The following is a 19380-nucleotide window of genomic DNA, read 5'->3' as shown; positions in this document are numbered from 1 at the left end:
ATGCTAATTATATATTAAGTCATATCAGATATGTATTTTGATTTAGAATTTAGACATTATAGAAAATGACGATCCATGTGTGAGATGATAATATAAAATGTAACAAATAAATATATATAATATAATAAATTAAACAGTACCTTGTCATAGTGTTTTATAATTTATACAGATAACTGTTATATATGCCAATAAAATAAATATAATAACATATTAGAATAATATATTACCTTATTTATTACTTACAGTATATTAGCACTTCATCGTTAACATATAATATATATATATATATATATATATACGTATATAAAAATATAATATTACAATATGTAATATAGCCTGTTATATAATGTTGTGCGGCTGTGCGCTATCTGTCAGGCCCACTGAAGGCTCGTCAGTAGATCACACGTGCGCTGAAGTGAACTAACCCTGGAACAGAAACTGCTCCGGAGCAGGTTATCTTCAGAGAGCAAGTTACTATGGTTACTTACATACCCTGAAATAACCTCCGATTTTGGAACCAAAAGCTGAGGTGATCCGCTCGCTTACCCTCAAACATCCCCGGGTATGTCACATAACCTGCTTTTTGGAATACGCCCCTGGTGTGAATACACCCTAAGATCCATAAAAAATGTAAGTAAAAAGATGATCAATATGTAGATTACGTTAAGGCATTACACTGTGTGTTATATCTAATGCACTCTTTCCATGCCTCAAAGTTTCATCGGCTCAGACAGAGAGTAAAGTTGTTTTGCAATCTTTTATTTTAGTTTATGATATTATTGGAATTGTTCTCAAACACAGTATGTTTGGGTAAAAAAAAGTAAAATAATTTCATAATAATGACACCTAGTGGCATGGAAGCATAATGCAAAAACTGATAAATACACACAAACACATACACATTATGGAGTAAACTTTCATAATATTTGGTGGCGATGGGGCACATCAATACAATTCCACCAGCAGCAGCCCTGGTCACGTGTTTTCCAGTTTGCAGTTGCTGATTTTGAAAGTGAAACTAAGAGTGAAACTGCGCATTGCTCTTTGCTCAGTCAATAGGAGGAGCTCAAATCAGCCACAGAGAATAACCAGAGACACACTGAGAGACCAGGAACATCCCCTAACTCACTCTAGACCAATCAGCATCCAGAGTCTGGAGCCGAAGGTGTGTCTAAGAAACATGGGTAGAATATCAGGAAGCTGCATCATGAACACAACTCAGACTGAAGTTAGACTGGAGTGAACTAAAGCAAACCGGTAAGAGAAGCTCCTTCATTCAGATCATTATAGCACTTGTGCTGCTCTTATATCTGCAAACAATATAATGTCCAGTGTTTCACACTCAGCATCAGTACAGCAGCAGATTCTTCATGTTTGTTTTTGCTCTTTGCACGGGGCAGCACAATCGAGTCCAAGACGAAGGGCATCTGGATGTGGTGCGTGCCTCACCCCACTAAAGCAGAAACCACTCTGGTGCTGCTGGACACCGAGGGACTCGGAGACGTGGACAAGGTGACAAACTAAAGTAGCTCTATCATATATTATCTATGTGTCTTTCTGTCTGATGGTACACCAATCTCACAATCACTGACCATTCAGTATCAGGAACTAGTGAATGTTCAACAGATCTTTGACTCACACTGAACAGATACGTCACTGAGCTAACAGAGTACATCAAGATCAAGTCACCTGATGAAGCTGTAGATGATGCAGAGTTTGTCAAGTTCTTCCCCAGTTTCATCTGGGCCGTGAGGGACTTCACTCTGCAGCTAAACATCGATGGGAAAGACACAACAGAGGACGAATACCTAGAGTTTGCTCTGAAACTAAAACTAGGTAATATTTGAAGCCTGAAAGTTTTATGACCAGCTTTGTCAGAGCATGTGCTTTGCCATTCTGTTAGCAAACAAAGCCTTTCTAGCCACTTCCAGTCAATGATTTTAGCTTTCTGTGTTTATCTTCAATGTTCCCCAAGATCATTTATCTATAACACGTTAACAAGCTAGCAGTTTATTTGATGTTCAAGTTTTCACTGTGTACGTTGACTGAAGGACAGCTTTGTGTTGTTCTCTTGAAGGTAACTCGAGTCAAGTGAACAATTACAACCTTCCAAGAGAGTGCATTCGCAAATACTTCCCATCTCGGAAATGTTTCACCTTCCCGTTCCCAACCAATCCAGACAATGTCTCTTATCAAGGAATTTGGCTTCAGTTGTCGTATTCCTCTTGTTAAGCCACTCCTGAACCACAGACAACGTCAGAGGCATCTTACCTGGGCTAAGTAGAAGAAGAACTGGACTGTTGCCCAGTGGTCCAAAGTCCTCTTTTCAGATGAGAGCAAGTTTTGTATTTCATTTGGAAACCAAGGTCCTAGAGTCTGGAGGAAGGGTGGAGAAGCTCATAGCCCAAGTTGCTTGAAGTCCAGTGTTAAGTTTCCACAGTCTGTGATGATTTGGGGTGCAATGTCATCTGCTGGTGTTGGTCCATTGTGTTTTTTGAAAACCAACGTCACTGCACCCGTTTACCAAGAAATTTTGGTAAACGTGCTTCCTTCTGCTGACCAGCTTTTTGAAGATGCTGATTTCATTTTTCAGCAGGATTTGGTACCTGCCCACACTGCCAAAAGCACCAAAAGTTGTTTAAATGAACATGGTGTTGGTGGGCTTGACTGGCCAGCAAACTCACCAGACCTGAACCCCAGAGAGAATCTATGGGGTATTGTCAAGAGGAAAATGAGAAACAAGAGACCAAAAAATGCAGATGAGCTGAAGGCCACTGTCAAAGAAACTTGGGCTTCCATACCACCTCAGCAGTGCCACAAACTGATCACCTCCATGCCACGCCGAATTGAGGCAGTAATTAAAGCAAAAGGAGCCCCTACCAAGTATTGAGTACATGTACAGTAAATCGATCATTTACTGTACATGTACTGTACTGTGTTTTTAAACGATCATTTACTTATTAGCTGACGCTTTTACCCCAAGCAACTGATTTAACACATTCTATGGTACACAGTTAATGAGTAAAAGAGTTCCCTGGACTCTTGTGTTGTTAGTGTCATACAGTACTGATGGAGTCGTGAGTACACTTTAACATTTCCCAAATCTTTTCATAGTGTCTGATACACTGGAGGGGAAAGTTCTTGGGAATTTCCATTCAGTTTCATCAGAAACAAGGTTTATTACAGGTTAAACAGACAGTCTTCTTTACTCTTCTTATTTCGTGGTCAGCTTTTGTTGTTCATAGATTGGAATGACATCTTGTATATCTGAGCTGTGTCATTTAGTACCACAAAAAGGAAAACATCTTATCTTTTTATGTGGCTAACAATATCTGGAAACAATCCAAGCTTCTTGTATCTGCTATCACGTGTTTTCCAGTTTGCAGTTGCTGATTTTGAAAGTGAAACTAAGAGTGAAACTGCGCATTGCTCTTTGCTCAGTCAATAGGAGGAGCTCAAATCAGCCACAGAGAATAACCAGGTGTGAGTGAGTGAGTGTGTGTGTGTGAGTGTGTGTGTGTGTGTGTGTGTGAGTGAGTGTGTGTGTGAGTGTGTGTATGTGTGTGTGTGTGTGTGTGAACTCTACAGCCTGACTTGTCTTGATAGATGTTCTGGCCATGTTTTGTTAGAGCACAAAGGTCTTTATATGACATGATTAACTTGTATTTTACCTCTCTAGTAAAACCAGCATCAACTAAACCCAGTCTGGTTAAAGACTGTAGCTGGGCACAAACAAATCTAACAGCATTTATCTTATTCAGCCTGCTTGTGTAGTTTGATGTGAAAGTGTGTGGTTAAAGCAATATTTTACACAAACAGAAAGAGGAAAGACTGCTCGTGTGGGGAGTTACTGTACTGTCTAATGCAGGAGTATTGGAGTATTTCTCAGTGCGGTTGATTAAAGGAAGTGAAATGTGTTTGGGTCTCCAGTGGTCATGGACAAACCAGTGTGCTTGATTGACACGGCGTCCGATGGGAAGCTGTGTGTGCAGGGGTCAGCGTTGCAGGTTCTGGAGCAGATCCAGCAGCCCGTGGTGGTGGTGGCTGTGGTGGGTCTCTATCGCACCGGGAAGTCCTACCTGATGAATCGACTGGCCGGGAAACAAACAGGTCAGCAGCACTGATGCCATCCAAACGCTCGTGCTGTTCAAATGAATGCATGCAAGTCATTGTGGGGTTTCTGGTGTGTGGTTATCAGGGTTTGCACTGGGCAGCACAATCGAGTCCAAGACGAAGGGCATCTGGATGTGGTGCGTGCCTCACCCCACTAAAGCAGAAACCACTCTGGTGCTGCTGGACACCGAGGGACTCGGGGACGTGGACAAGGTGAAGTAACAAATTTACCAAATTACTAGTGCCCAAGGGTCCAATAACACTTTCACTTCTGCAGCAGAGATAACCTTAAAGGTGACCTTTTATGCCCCTTTTTACAAGATGTAAAAATCGTCTCTGATGTCCCCAGAGTGTGTACGTGAAATTGTAGCTCAAAATACCCCACAGTAGAGCCCTGCACGGGCCTCAAATATAGGCCCTAGCCCGGCCCTTGTCTGACAGCTTATCAGAATTCCCGACCCGAGCCCGTCTCCCAAAACAGCTTATACTACTGTTTCAGCTATGAAAGTAGTTCAGTTTTGTATGTAATGGCAAAGTGATGATATTTCCTTTCGTAACGACCAAGAGGCCAGCGGCAGACAGTGAGTTGATCATGGCCTATGTTTAATCAATTTACCTTCTCAAATCATCACGACTTGCCTAAAATTTAAATCTATAGATATTAGGGATGTAACGATATTATCAATTTCGTGGTATCGCGATATCAAAATTTTCTCGATATTATCGTAGTCACATGACGATATGAAACTATAAGTCTTCCGGGCAAAAAGTGTAGTTTTTTCAGCCCAGTGAAGCAGCGTGGAGGGAAGTGGGAACTACAATTCCCATCATACCCATCGCTCTGCTGCCTCTAACGTTACAGATCCAGTAGAGAGAAACTGGCAGACGCTGCTATTGGCGAAGGAGAAGAGAGAGATTGGGAAATTGTGGACGCAAAAGCGAATTTTAAATCTGAAGTGTAGAGGCATTTCGGTTTCGATATGCAAATCGGCGAATACGACAAACATGAAGAGCCAAGTTAAATCATTACCCCGAAAAGTATCGTAAAGATACAAGGAACAAAATCCAGCTGGGCCAAAAGACTATAAAGGAAGCATTTACAATCTCACTCCCCCAAGACAAAATCACAAGATGCATCGGTGAATATATGCATTTACATTTAGTCATTTAGCAGATGCTTTTATCCGAAGCGACTTACAAATGAGGACAATAGAAGCAATCAAAATCAACAAAAGAGCATATATAGCCAAAGACCTACGAAGATTCTCCGTGGAATGTTGATATGCTCATCTTCCTCATCATTCCTCAGAGTGAGTGAGTGAGTCAGTGAGTAAATGAGGTGAGTGAGTGATACTTATTCAGCTCTAGGTCCAGCTGCAATAAGTAGGCTGCTATTTTTATTCTTACTGGGTTGTTTTTGTTTTCAAGAATTGACCCATCTCAAAGCCCACCCTCTTGTCTTGACCCTTCATTCACAATAGTTGCTTTCCTAGCACAACAAAGCAACAGCATGTGATTGGAGGCAAAAGAAAAGAGGCCTTAAAATAGACCAATTGAGGGAGTGACTCACAATCCTCAAAACCCGATTGTCTGAGAGTTCATTTTTGTTTTAGCTGTAAAAAGTTGACAAACTAAACTAAACTGAAACTTTATTTTATTTTGTTTTTTATTACTGGGTCTGATTATTTTTTTCCTTGTTATGAAAACTGAAAACACTATACTTGAAGTTCTTGTTTCAATCTGACTTGACTGCTATTTTGCACTTTAAAGTTGATACCTAATCTACAAGGTAGTTATGTTGTAGCATAGAGAATGATTATATATAAACATTAAAATATTATATTTAAATATCGCAATAAATGTATCATGAACTTAATATCGTGATATTACTATATATTGTAGATTTTGATATCATTACATCTCTATTACATAGTATTACAGATAGTCAATCTAAAATGACTGTGCAATAACAGCTGTCAACCAGCTTAGTAGGCAAATGAGTGTCCGAACTTATTTTCCAAGTGCATTTTTTATTTTGGTTGTGCATTCAGCATGTTGTTGGCTTTTGAGAATGGACAGATGTATTCAGTCTAGTGCTAGCTTGCTACTTTGCTGTAAAGTGGAGGCGGGGGCATCTCGACCTGCTTAAATGGAGCTCTAAATGTTATAGCCTGTAGTTGTGTGAGTACCTTTCATTGAGTTGAATGTAAATGCAAATTCAAGGCTATTTCCAGTTTATCGTTCTAACTTCACAAATGTGGTTCTGCATCTTAGGGGGACTCGAAGCATGACACAAACATCTTCTGTCTGGCTGTGTTACTGAGCAGCACTCTGGTCTTCAACAGTCAAGGGATGATCGACAACAGGGCTGTAGAGGAGCTGCAGTATCCTTCTGAACATTTATCTAGATTTTAATTCATTAATTAATTCATTTATTTGCAAAAGAAAGAGATTGTTCAGATGTTTGCCACCATTTCACACAGGAAAAACATGCAAATATGCTTGCTTTGTGAATGCTTTATATCAAAAATATATTTATATAGTTACATGTACTACAGTGTAAAAACATGACTGGCAGAAGTTAATTAATTTTAACTGCAATATTCCATTATGCAGTTTTTGGCACTTAAACCCTCTCTAAACCTAACCATTTCTATAAAGTATACACAATATAAAGAAAAAACATGATAGACAGGCAAGTGTAATCACAATAACTTATTTCAAAAGTGACAACAAGCAGTACCAAAGTAGTCCAAACGAAGTTTAATTTGAAGTGCTGTCTGGTGCTGTACAACAGTATAGAGTGATGTATAGAGTAGTGTTGCACGATATACTGGTACTAAAAAGGTATCGCAATACCCTGCTTTTAAAAACAGTATGATTCCTCTTTTTACCAGTACCGGTTCTTTAAGAATGACAGCAGTTTAATAAGAGCCGTATTTCCTGAGTTGTGTCGACATGCAGCACCAGGGTAGAGTGTGTGCAGCGCTCTGCTTCTCTCCCTGCAGGCACACTGGCCATGCCAACTTTATATATCCACACAACGCAGAACTGCCTAACTGTACTGACAAGACAAGAAACATGCATGAATACGAAAATAAAGCACGGGATGTGTTTGATGTTAAAAAGAGATATTAAGCGCAATAAAACTTGAAAAAAAAAACTCAAAAGAGCCGCCTCTCTTAGACAGCAGTAGAATCGTGATTTCAGATCTCTTTCACTTCTTATAGTATTTCAACAGTAAAATACACACACAGTTATGTTAAAGGGGTCATATGATGCGATTTCATGTTTTCCTTTCTCTTTGGAGTGTTACAAGCTGATTGTGCATAGATAAGATCCCTGAAGTTGCAAAGACTAAAGTCTCAAAACCAAAGAGATATTCTTTATCAAAGTTAAGACTCTGCCACGCCCCCCTAAAACGCCTCGTTCTAACACGCCCCCACATATCTACCTCACTATGTGGAAATATTAGCATAATGCGCCCAAATGTGCACGCAAAGAAAGAAGGCGTGGTTTCAGTAACCGCAGTTAGTGTTGAAGCAGCATGTCAGGGAGACGCTGTGTGTTTCTAGACGAAAGCAAAAGCACTTTATTTGGCCTTCCGGAAGTAGATCCATTTAGGAATCTTTAAGATTACTTACAACAGAACAGCAATGCATTTTATGGACGACGGTTTCGTGAACCTAGGAGAGGAGGTCATTCGTTACATTTCCGACGAGTGCTTGTGGTGTTCGGCCAATCACAATGCACTGGGTCAGCTGGCCAATCAGAGCAGACTGCGCTTGTTGGAAGGAGGGGCTTTGTAGAAAATGAAGCGTTTGAGAGAGGCGGGGCATAGAGGACCTACAATAATGTACAGTATTTGAAAAATCATCTGTTTTTTGAACATTAAAGCATGTCAACATATTCTGTTACACCAAATACACAAAATAATGATCTTTAAATAAGCATCATATGACCCCTTTAAAATGACTGTCTTGGCTAATAACTTAAGTAAATTGTGAACAGCTGAGAAAGAAAACGTGTGTGTGTATCTATAGATCCATGCAGCTCTTAAAGTGACAGCAGACTTGTATTCCTGCTGCTGCCTGTATCAATAATGTTAATCAAACAACAACAGAAAAAGAGAAAATCACTCACTGATCTTGACTGATACTTAATGAAGCTACTAAATTTAGTCAATGTATGAATGTTTAATACAGTGAAGATATGCAGTTTGGTTATATTCCCCACCACGAGCTCATGCCCTCAAATACAAATCAAATGAGAGTGATTTATTTTGTGACACATGAACTTTTTCACCATCTTTGTTTGATGGGGCAATTGAGATCAGTAATAACCTTCTAATTTGGCTTTATCCTTTTAACTGAGCAATGTTGCAAAGATCTATATTTACCTGTAGGCTCAGTTGTATCATAGACTGATAGTTGCTTACCACAGTGTGGTCGCACTGGCATGAGATTTATTTATTTAAAGAGGGAGGAAATGCTCAAAAAGCGGGGCAGGCCCACACTTCAGAAATAAGTAAGCTCTTTTTTGGCCAGGAGCCAAAGGGTCTGTGGTAATGGAGGGTATTTTCAGATGTTTCCTGATGATATCTCCCAAGGTTAACATGTAAAGCGTGAAAAGCAGTGGTCCTAGTACTGAGCCTTGAGGTACTCTGTACTTGTGATCAATATGATAACTCTTCATTCACTGCTACGAATGGATGACGTCAGATAAGTATGATTTGAACCATGCCAATGCAATTCCACTAATGCCAACAAAATTTTGTAGTCTACTTAAAAGAGTGTTGTGATCGATAGTATCAAGCACAGCGCTAAGATCCAGTAGCACTAATCGAGCGATACAACCACGATCAGATGATAAGAGCAGGTCATTTGTAACTCTAATGAGAGCAGTCTCAGTACTATGATACGGTCTAAATCCTGACTGGAAATCCTCACAGATACCATTTTTCTCAAAGAAGGAATATAATTGTGAGGAGACTACCTTTTCTAGTATATTTGACAGAAATGGGAGATTCGAGATCGGTCTGTAATTAACTAATATTCTTCAGGGTAAAGTTGTTGTTTTTTTTAAAGAGAGGCTTAATAACAGCCAGTTTGAAGGTTTTGGGGACATATCCTAATGACAATGACAAATTAATAATATTCAGAAGAGGATCTATGACTTCGTGAAGCACCTCTTTTAGTAGCTAAGATAATGTTGGGTCTAACATACATGTTGTTGTTTTTGATGATTTAACAAGTTTATACAATTCTTCCTTTCCTATATTAGAGAATGAGTGGAATTGTTCCTCAGGGGATCTATAGCACACTATCTGATGCAATAGTATCATTATCTGATTGTGATTGCATCAATTGGCAGATCTAGCAGTTTTTGAGGCTTTTCTGTAGGAGGAAGTATTTTCCCGCATTGCAATATGAAATGCTTCTAGTTTTGTTTACTTGTTTTCACCATTTTCCAGGCTGCTCTCTTTAGGACATGAGTGTGCTTGTTATACCAATGTGTTAGAATATTTTCCTTTATCTTTTTTAAGAGTAACGGAGCAACCGTCTAAAGTGCTAGAAAAGAGAGAGTTCATAGTTTCATGCTGAGGAGACAAATCAGGAATATTATTTACAAAGTCTTTTGTCATAGAAGTGATGGTTCTACCATATTTGTAACAAGGAGTTGAGTTTTTAGCTATATGGATTATGCACAAGACTATAGAATGATCTGAGATATCAACGCTCTGCTGCAGAATTAAATCTAGAGTTTATAGAGTTATTTAATTTAGTTATTAAATAGAGTTTAGAATGTCTATAAATGCTTATCCCAATGCATCTTTTTTTATTATCTACATGGATATTATATTACACTAGATTATATTATATGAAGCACCATCACTTCAAATGAATTGAACTTGAAATCAGACCTTTGACAAATATGGAAAATATTGCCATAAATTGTAGCAACACCTTCCCCTTTACTATTTGGACGCAGCTCATATCAGTAATCTTGAGGGGTAAAATCATTTCAAGTAATGCAATCACCTGGTTTTAGACAGGTTTCTGTCAAACAGAGCATATCTAGGTTATGATCTGTGTTCGTATCATTTACAAAAAGCACTTTCATAGAAAGGGATCTAATATTCATTAAGCCAAGGTTTTTCATTTGTTTATCTGTCTTATATATGTTTTGTATTTGTTGAACATCAATTAAATTATTGCCCTTAAATTGGTTTGGGCGTTTTTTGTATTTGTCTCTATAGTATGATATCTAGGTGAAGGGTTCTCTATCTAGGTGAAGGGTTCTCTATGTATATTTTCATTTCCAAAGAGATTTCCTGGAACTAGAGGACCACAGTGTCCTCATACTGCCTGCATTTAAACAGAGCTTGCTGATCCATCATACAGGCAACCAAGAATATGTCATTAATATTTTTCAAAAGTGGCAAACCATTGGCATTATACGTCATTTGTCTCATCTCATCTACCTCTGCTTATCCGAAGCCGGGTCGCGGGGGCAGTTGTCTGAGCAGATTCCCCCAGACTTCCTTCTCCCCACACACCTCATCCAGCTCCTCTGGGGCAATCCCAAGGCGTTCCCAGGCCAGCTGGGAGACATAGTCTCTCCAACGTGTCCTGGGTCTACCCCGTGGCCTCCTCCCAGTGGGACATGCCCGGAACACCTCATCCGGGAGGCGTCCAGGAGGCATCCGAAAGGCATCCAAAGCCACATCAACTGGTTCCTCTTAATGCGGAGGAGCAGCAGCTCTACTCCGAGCTCCTCCCGGGTGACTGAACTCCTCACCCTCTCCCTAAGGGTGCGTCCAGCCACCCTGCGGAGTAAACTCATTTCAGCCACTTGTATCCGCGATCTCAATCTTTTGGGCATGATCCAGAGTTTATGACCATAGATCGACTGGTAAATTGAGAGTTTCGCCTTAAGACTCAGCTCCTTCTTCACCAAAACAGACCGGTACAAAGACGGATTGGTGCTGCGTCCGCAGTAATGTGGTGTCAACCTGCCGCTCCATTTTTCCCTCACTCGTGAACAAGACCCCGAGATACTTAAACTCCTCCACTTGAGGGAGCAATTCCCCCCCCCCAACCTGGAGGGGGCAATCCACCTTTTTTCGACTGAGAACCATGGCTACAGATCTGGAAGTGCTGATTCTCATCCCCGCCGCTTCGCACTTGGCTGCAAACATCTCCTGTGCACGCTGCAAGTCTTGATTTGATGATGCCAACAGGACCACATCATCCACAAAAAGCAGAGACGATATCTTGCAGCCACCAAAATAGACACCCTCCGCTCCCTGGCTGCGCCTAGAAATTCTGTCCATGAAAATAATGAACAGAATCGGTGACAAAGGGCAGCCCTGGCGGAGTCCGACATGCATCGGAAACAGGTCTGACTTACTGCCGGCAATGCAAACCAAGCTCCTGCTCTGGTCATACAGGGAACGAACAGCCCGTAACAACAAGCCCTGAACCCCATAATCCCGAAGTACTTCCCACAGGATGCCACGAGGGGCACAGTCGAATGCCTTCTCCAGGTCCACAAAGCACATATGGACTGGTTGGGCAAACTCCCATGAACCCTCCAACACCCTAGTGAGGGTATAGAGCTGGTCCAGTGTTCCAGGGCCAGGGCGAAAACCGCATTGCTCCTCCTGAATCCGAGGTTCAACTATCGGTCAGATTCTCCTCTTCAGTAACCTGGCATAGACTTTCCCAGGGAGGCTGAGGAGTGTGATCTCCTATAGTTGGAACACACCCTCCGGTCCCCTTTCTTAAAAAGAGGGACCACCACCCCGGTCTGCTAGTCCAAAGACACTGTTCCCGAACTCCACGCAATACTGCAGAGGCGTGTCAGCCAAGACAGCCCCACAACATCCAGAGACTTGAGAAACTCGGGGCGGAACTCATCCACCCCCGGAGCCTTGCCACCACAGAGTTTTTTGACTACCTCAGCAACTTCAGCCAGAGTGATGGACGAGCCCCCCCGAGTCCCCAGCCTCAGCTTCCTTTACGGGGGGCGTTTTAGAGGGATTGACGAGATCCTCAAAGTACTCTTTCCACTGCCCGATGACATCCTCAGTTGAAGTCAGCAACGCACCACTTCCACCACAGAACGCACTACGCACCATGGAACACTGCTTCCCCCTTCTGAGCCGCCGGATGGTTTGCCAGAATCTCTTTAAAGCCTCTTCCTCCATGGCCTCACCAAACTCCTCCCAGGCCGAGTTTTTACCACGGCGACTGCCAGAGCCGTGTTCTGCTTGGCCTGCCGGTACCCGCCAGCGACTTCAGGAGTCCCATGGGTCAGCCAGACCAGATAGAACTCCTTCTTCAGCTTGACAGCATCCCTTACCTCCGGTGTCCACCACTGTGTTCGGGGATTGCTGCCACGACAGGCGTCAGAGACTTTACGGCCGTAGCTCCGAACTGCCGCCCCGACAATGGAGGTGTGGAACATAGTCCATTCAGACTCAATGTCCCAGGCCTCCATCGGGACCTGGTTGAAGCTCTGTCGCAGGTGGGAGTGTAAGACCTCTCTGACGGGGGCCTCTGCCAAACGTTCCCAACAGAACCTCACTATGCGTTTGGGCCTGCCAGGTCTGTCCAGCCTTCTCCCCCGCCATCGAATCCAACTCACCACCAGGTGGTGATCAATTGACAGCTCAGCCCCTCTCTTTACCCGAGTGTCCAAGACATATGGCCGAAGATCAGAAGAAACGACTACAAAGTCAATTATCGGCCTCCGACCTAGGGTGTCCTGGTGCCACGTGCATTGATGGACACCCTTATGCTTGAACATGGTGTTTGTTATGGACAAACCGTGACTAAAACAGAAATCCAATAACAACTCACCACTCGGGTTCAGATCAGGGAGGACGTTCCTCCCAATTAAGCCCCTCCAGGTATCACTGTCGCTGCCCACGTGGGTGTTAAAGTTCCCCAGTAGAATGACAGAGTCCCCAGTGGGAGCGCTTTCCAGCATGCTCCCCAGGGACTCTAAAAAGGCCGGGTACTCTGCACTGCCATTAGGCACATAAGCACAAACGACAGTGAGAGACTGTTCCCTGACCAGAAGGTGCAGGGAGACAACCCTCTCATTCACAGGGGTGAACATCAACACATGGCGGCTGAACTGGGGGCTATTAACAAGCCCCCACCGGCCCGACACCTCTCACCCCGGGCAACGCCAGAATAGTGGAGAGTCCACCCTTTGTCGAGAAGAATGGTTCCAGAACCCAAACTGTGAGTGGAAGTGAGCCCGACTATATCTAGATGGTATCTCTCAACCTCCTGTACCAGCTCAGGCTCCTTCCCCTCCATTGAGGTAACATTCCAAGTCCCAAAAACCAGAGTTGAAACTACGGCTTCTCCGGCAGGTGGTGAGCCCACCGAAGAGCAGCTCCACGTCGTAGTTTCGGGCTGAGCCCAGCCAGGCCCTGTGGGCATAGACCTATGTAATATGTAATTTGTGTATTTGGAAAACATAATAGGTGACAAGACACAGCCTTGTGGGACCCCAGTATTTACAATGATGCTACTAGATTTAAAACCATTAACTGAGTGTGGACACTGTTCTTGAACTGATACCTGAGCTTTCTCCATCATCGCGTTGAGCCTCTGCCACGCTGCCCTTGCATTTCCCTGGTGAACCTCTCCTCCATCTTTATAACAGTGCTTGGCAAGCTTGGTTTTAGTATTGCATTATTGTCTGATATTAACATGCACCAGATATGTAAGCGTGTTAACATCGCAGCTGTTTAAGAGACAGCATTATTATAGTTATCTGCAATGCGTTCAGCTGCAAGAGCATTATCAGGACCAGAGACACAATCATGGTCACTTGTGTGAACTCACAAGGTAAATAGCGAGGACATAATGGCACAGTCATAATTTCATGGGTCATGCGAATTGTAAAGTCAGTTGCCTATTTATCATTTACAGCAAAGCAAACCTGTTGTCAAATTTCGAAAACTACCCAAGCGACGTTAAATTCAATTTTTGTGCAAAAACATTTAAACAAATAAAACAATACAAATATACAACAGTATTATATAAATAAAACAATTAAATTTTTAAACAATTACAGAAATTCTATTCATTGTAGAATTTCAAGGTGTAGTCTTGTTTAAAATTATGTAATACTTTCATAATACATAATTATGTAAAATTGGCACCAGAAGTCACAAAGAACAGAATAAAATGTTATAATTAATAAATGACTCAACTGCGTTAAATACAATTGAAAACATAATCTCACTGATCATAAATACGACAGAATCAACCAATACATTCCATAAGGCACTTCCATTCATAAATATTTGTAAATGTGTACATCTGTAAAGTTATTTATTCATAAATGATGCTTTAGATGCTGTTAAATCAATATTATACATTTTATTGTCTATGTAAATGTACATGGTAGAACCACACTTGTAAATACAATTGTAAAATACATACAAATACTAATAGAATCATGTTGGACAGTCACTTTGTGTTCATACCTAAACAAACTGTCAGATATGTTACTGAACTAACAGAGTGCATCAAGGTCAAATCATCAGACGAGGATGTTGATGATTCAAATGAGTTTGTGAAGTTCTTCCCTAGTTTCATCTGGGCAGTGAGGGACTTCACTCTGGAGCGAAAGATTGATGGCAAAGATGCAACAGAGAATGATTATCTAGAGTTTGCTCTGAAGCTGAAACATGGTAATTTAAGTATGGTACAAAAGATTATTTTAAGAGTTCTATTCTGTTCTATTCGACCGTAAGTGCTTTGTAAAGTGGATATCCCAGGATATTTTGCCAAGATTAGGAAGGGAGCGCATATATTCCATTTAAAGGGCGTTAAAGTTTGTGAGATGTGAATTTAAATTGTATTTATTTACACAGGTGTATATTATGTCACTTCTCTAGTAAGTTTCGTCTGTGTGAGGACACTGCAGACTGAGGCGTAGCGCAAATCCATGAACGATTGTTCTGAAGTTTAGTAAACTTCAGTGGATTTCCCATGCTCAGGGAGTAGGGAGCAATCAACACTGTGTAGGGACCATGTCAATCGGAACACAGTTCATTTATTAAACTATCTTACAATGAGCTGGTTATCTGAATTAGGTGTGTTCAATAAGAGAGACATGCAAAATATGCAGAGCGGTGGTACGCGAGGACTGGAATTAGGAACCACGGCTCTAGATCAGGGGTGCCGAAAACTCCTGGAGGCCCACTGTCTTGCAGAGTTTAGCTCCAACTTGCCTCAACACACCTGTCTGGAAGATTCTAGTGTGCCTAGTAAGACCTTGATTAGATGGTGCAGATGTGTTTAATTGGGGTTGGAGCTAATCTCTGCAGAACACTGGCCCTCCAGGTGCAGGACTGGATACCTAGATAATAGCATACATTTATAATACACTGTGGATGGAAAGGGTTCAAAGTGGAGAAAAAAAATGTCCAGTGACAATGTGGCCCAGAAGAGTAGCTGAATCAGCTACACTCTGCTCAAAGGACAGACACACTTTTTTTTAACTTTACAAAACTCTAGAACTGAGAAAAGCTACAGCTTGTGTTAATCTCTTCTAGGAACATCAAAAAAAGTGATGGAGTACAACCTTCCCAGGGAGTGCATCCAAAAATTCTTCCCCTCCAGGACGTGCTTCACGTTCCCGTTTCCAACCGCCCCGGAGAACGTGTCTCGTCTGGAGAGATTGGATCCTGCTGACCTTTCCACTGAGTTCCTGGAGGTTACAGGACGTTTCTGCAAGTTTGTCTTTGACAAGAGTGATGTGAAGAAGCTGAAGGATGGATACACAGTCACTGGCAGAGGTGATTCAGAAGGACATTTGAAGAGCTTGCATATGTGCTTTCAGTGGAATTTCTATTGCTCAATCATTTTGTTTGACTTCTTTCCTCTTTTGAAAGTTTTGGGTCATCTAGCAAAAATGTACATGGACACCATCTCTAGTGGGGCTGTGCCGTGTCTGGAGAATGCTGTGATTGCCATGGCAATGATTGAGAATCAAGCTGCGGTGAAGGAAGGGCTTGAGGTGTACCAGAGTGGAATGGAGAAGCTGAAGAACTCCTTCCCTCTGGAATTAAAGGTTGTCTCCTCGGAACACCAACGTCTCAGCAGCATGGCAACACAAACCTTCATGACTCGATCTTTCAGGGACACTGACGGGAAGCACCTGAAATCTCTAGAGGTTAGCTGGAGCTCTCTCTGAGGAGGTCCTTTGAGCTTACTGATAGAGAGATGTTCTTTCAGAGTAGTGGATGAGATCTGGACATTCTCACTGATTCCATCTTCTCGTATATGCCATTCTGTGCTGAGAGTGTTATTCCAAATAAACAAGCCCTAAGTCACCAAAGAACTGAAACACTGTCTGTATGTTTTTTAGGAAAAAGTTAATGAACTCTTTGATGGATACCTGTGCCAAAATGAGCATGCTTCAAAGAAAAGATGCGAGGATCTCCTGTCATCCCTCTCAGCAACAATGACTGAAAAACTCAAAGAGGGCGTCTATGCTCAATCTGGTGGCTATGATCTCTTCTGCAAGGATCTGGAGGACATTGTGAAGAAATACAACAGCCAGACCAATAAAGAAGTCAAGGTCTTTTCCATATCGCACAACTTCATGACATTTTAAAACATTTTGTTCTGATATAGCTTCTAAGGTCTGTGTGTGTCAACAGGCTGAAGCGGTCTTCAAGGTGTTTCTGAAGCAGAAGTCTGTGGATTCTAAAGCTATTCTGCAGGCAGACAAAAAACTGACTGAGAAGGAAAAAAAGATTAAAGGTAAGAGTTCCCCATTCTTTACTTGTGAAAGAAGTGCTCAAAGGTTTAGGTACTTGTTTAGGTAATAAGCTTCAAATGGAATAAATAACACTAACAAGTAGCAATAAATAAAACAAAGTCTTTCACAGAAGTGTAATGAATAATTTAAAATATTTTCCCTTGCAGTTTATATCGCGCCTTACAATAAAATAGACCGTTAATCTCATGGTTTGAGTTTTTTCTCTATCTGTAAAGCATCTCTTTCCGTCTTCTTCTTTTTGTCAATGGCCAGAGGAAACAGAGAAAGCCATACTCCTGGAGCAGGAAATCAAAGCTAAAGAGGAGGAGCAGCGACAGTTACTAGAGAAGATTGAAGCAGAAAGACAGAGTAATGAAGAGAGGATGAGACAGATGAAGGAGAAGATGGATGAGGAGATGAGGCTTCAGAGAGAGGAGGCCAATCGTGCCATGGACAGCAAACTGAGGGAGCAGGCCGCTCTGCTGGAGAAGGGCTTTCAGGAGAAGGCTGAGAGGATGAGCCAGGAGATGGAAGTGTTCAAGAGACAGAACGCTGAAGCCGAGAGTAATAGAGCTCGAGAGTTTGCAGAGCTGTTGGAGAACTCCAGCAAGAGACAGGAGGAGTCTATGGCTATGATGATGCAGCAGCACCGTGAACAGATGAAGGCTTTACAGCAGCAGATGAGTGCGCGCCCTTCGGGTAGATGTTGCATCATGTGAAATGCATTGAGAGGCATGTAATTGTACAATGCAATTTACTTACTGTAAAATGATTTTGTACCTCTACATATAACAGTATTGAAAGTATTGTTTCCATATACAGTTAAACTACAATTAAACTGAGTGCTATCATTATTCAGATATGTAATTGACCCTTCGCAAAGACCTGCTCCCTTAGTTACCGTTTTGTGGCTCTTTAATGTGTTGTGACGTATCGCTGTAGCGTCTCAGATCAAGCAGCACATGTTCCTTTATTACTAGTTATAGCACAAAATAAACATGAATGAACATCAGAAGGTATTTTGTATCTCATTTCAACCACAGAGAGACAATACACACCATTTTCAAGTTCAAGTCCTCTGAAGTTAATCTACTCTCCTTTCTGGTTTGTTTGACAGACAAAATGGCTCATTCTGCATTAGTCAGATCCCCTGTCAATCAAACTCCCGGGGAAGGGTGAATTGAGATGGATAATGAGTCAATTACACATTAAGATTCTCATTTTCATTGTTCATCTTTTCACTGAATCTGACTTCTGCATACTCCACTGAACTACACAAATAAAGTTAATGACATCAAGGGAGATCGTGACTCAAACAATGACTCAAAAAATCCGCATTTTGTTTGTTGGGCACAGATCTGAAATGGTAAACAGTTTGGATTTTCAGGATGTGAATAACCCATTATAACTGCAATATTAAATGTGACCTATAATGCCCCTTTTAAAAAGATGTAATAAAACTCTCAAGTGTCCCTAGAATGTGTCTGTGAAGTTTCAGCTCAAAATACCCCACAGATCATTTATTACATAATTTAAAAAATGCCTAGTTTGAGTGGAAGCAGAAACGGGCTGTTTTCGTGCATGTCTCTTTAAATGCTAATGAGCTGCTGCTCCCCGCCCCCTTTTCCAGATACTCACATTTTCTGCCAAAACAAAACGTCACGGTCACGTGACATTGCAGGACATCCTGGAAGTTTATTATTTGCACACGTTTTAAAGCTGTATAACTTCTGATATAGGGTTTTCTCAGCGCACAGAAAGCTGTCTGTCAGACTGTCGGTACTAAACTATGTTCTCTTTATGTCTTATTGTGCTTAGCCTTCTGTGTATTTAAGCACAATAAGTTTGTCAAAAACACACATTTCACATAAACACGTCTGTTTTAAATGTCTGCCATGTTGCATGTGAGCTCTTGTGGTGGGATGTACAAAAGGTCTTTTGTCGTTGCAGCCAGGGGCTTAGATTACGCGGGAGACGTGTCCCCCCACTTTTTTCGGGCAAGTGTGTTCACATAGAGGTTTTCAAGAGCCGGTGTGAATAAATATTGATTTAAATTCAAAGAGACAGGATAGTCTGAGCATGATCTGATGTTTTATTCGGACCCAGAATAAGGCGAGATGAACATCTCGGAGCGCTAAACACTCATGCACTGTGTGTTTCATTCATATTCGAAGCCGGAGGCGCTCTCCGCAGAAAGTCTACGAGGAAATCCCTAATATGGACAAAAGCGTCCAGCTATCGCTGTATGAAAACAGTTGTTTTCACAGGAAACAGAAATGTTTGGAAACATGAAGACATTAAACATACGATTGCGACAATACACAATATATGGTTTATTTGTGTTTGTCAAGTCATCTCCAGGTAATAAAGTATATGAACAATGCAGTGCTAACTAACATAGCATTTATTACAGTATACAAACTATACTGCCTTATTACGTGATAAAAAAGTGTTTGTAGTATATAA

General features: G+C 41.6%; 1 protein-coding gene across 1 annotated transcript; it reads left to right on the top strand.

Moving 5' to 3' along the window:
- Positions 1-1212: 1212 nt before the first annotated feature.
- LOC107573750 (guanylate-binding protein 1-like) lies at positions 1213-17930 on the top strand. The gene is made up of 10 exons (XM_016260193.1): positions 1213-1257; positions 3931-4110; positions 4199-4326; positions 6388-6497; positions 14646-14836; positions 15704-15946; positions 16043-16323; positions 16519-16731; positions 16814-16916; positions 17188-17930. The coding sequence occupies exons 2-10, from the start codon at positions 3936-3938 to the stop codon at positions 17631-17633; spliced, it is 1890 nt and encodes a 629-aa protein (XP_016115679.1). The 5' UTR covers positions 1213-1257; positions 3931-3935; the 3' UTR covers positions 17634-17930.
- Positions 17931-19380: the final 1450 nt, after the last annotated feature.

Source organism: Sinocyclocheilus grahami, unplaced genomic scaffold, assembly GCF_001515645.1.
Source record: "Sinocyclocheilus grahami isolate Dianchi unplaced genomic scaffold, SAMN03320097.WGS_v1.1 scaffold2023.1, whole genome shotgun sequence".
Lineage (NCBI taxonomy): Eukaryota > Metazoa > Chordata > Actinopteri > Cypriniformes > Cyprinidae > Sinocyclocheilus > Sinocyclocheilus grahami.
The sequence above is the reverse complement of the archived record's forward strand: the minus strand, read 5'-3'. Positions and strand labels throughout refer to the sequence as shown.

Coding starts and splice junctions, on each gene's coding strand:
- LOC107573750 (XM_016260193.1), top strand. CDS start 3,936: ATGGACAAACCAGTGTGCTTGATTGACACGGCGTCCGATGGGAAGCTG. Junction 4,327..6,387: donor GACTCGGGGACGTGGACAAG/GTGAAGTAACAA, acceptor TCTGCATCTTAG/GGGGACTCGAAGCATGACAC. Junction 16,917..17,187: donor GAAGGAAAAAAAGATTAAAG/GTAAGAGTTCCC, acceptor GTCAATGGCCAG/AGGAAACAGAGAAAGCCATA.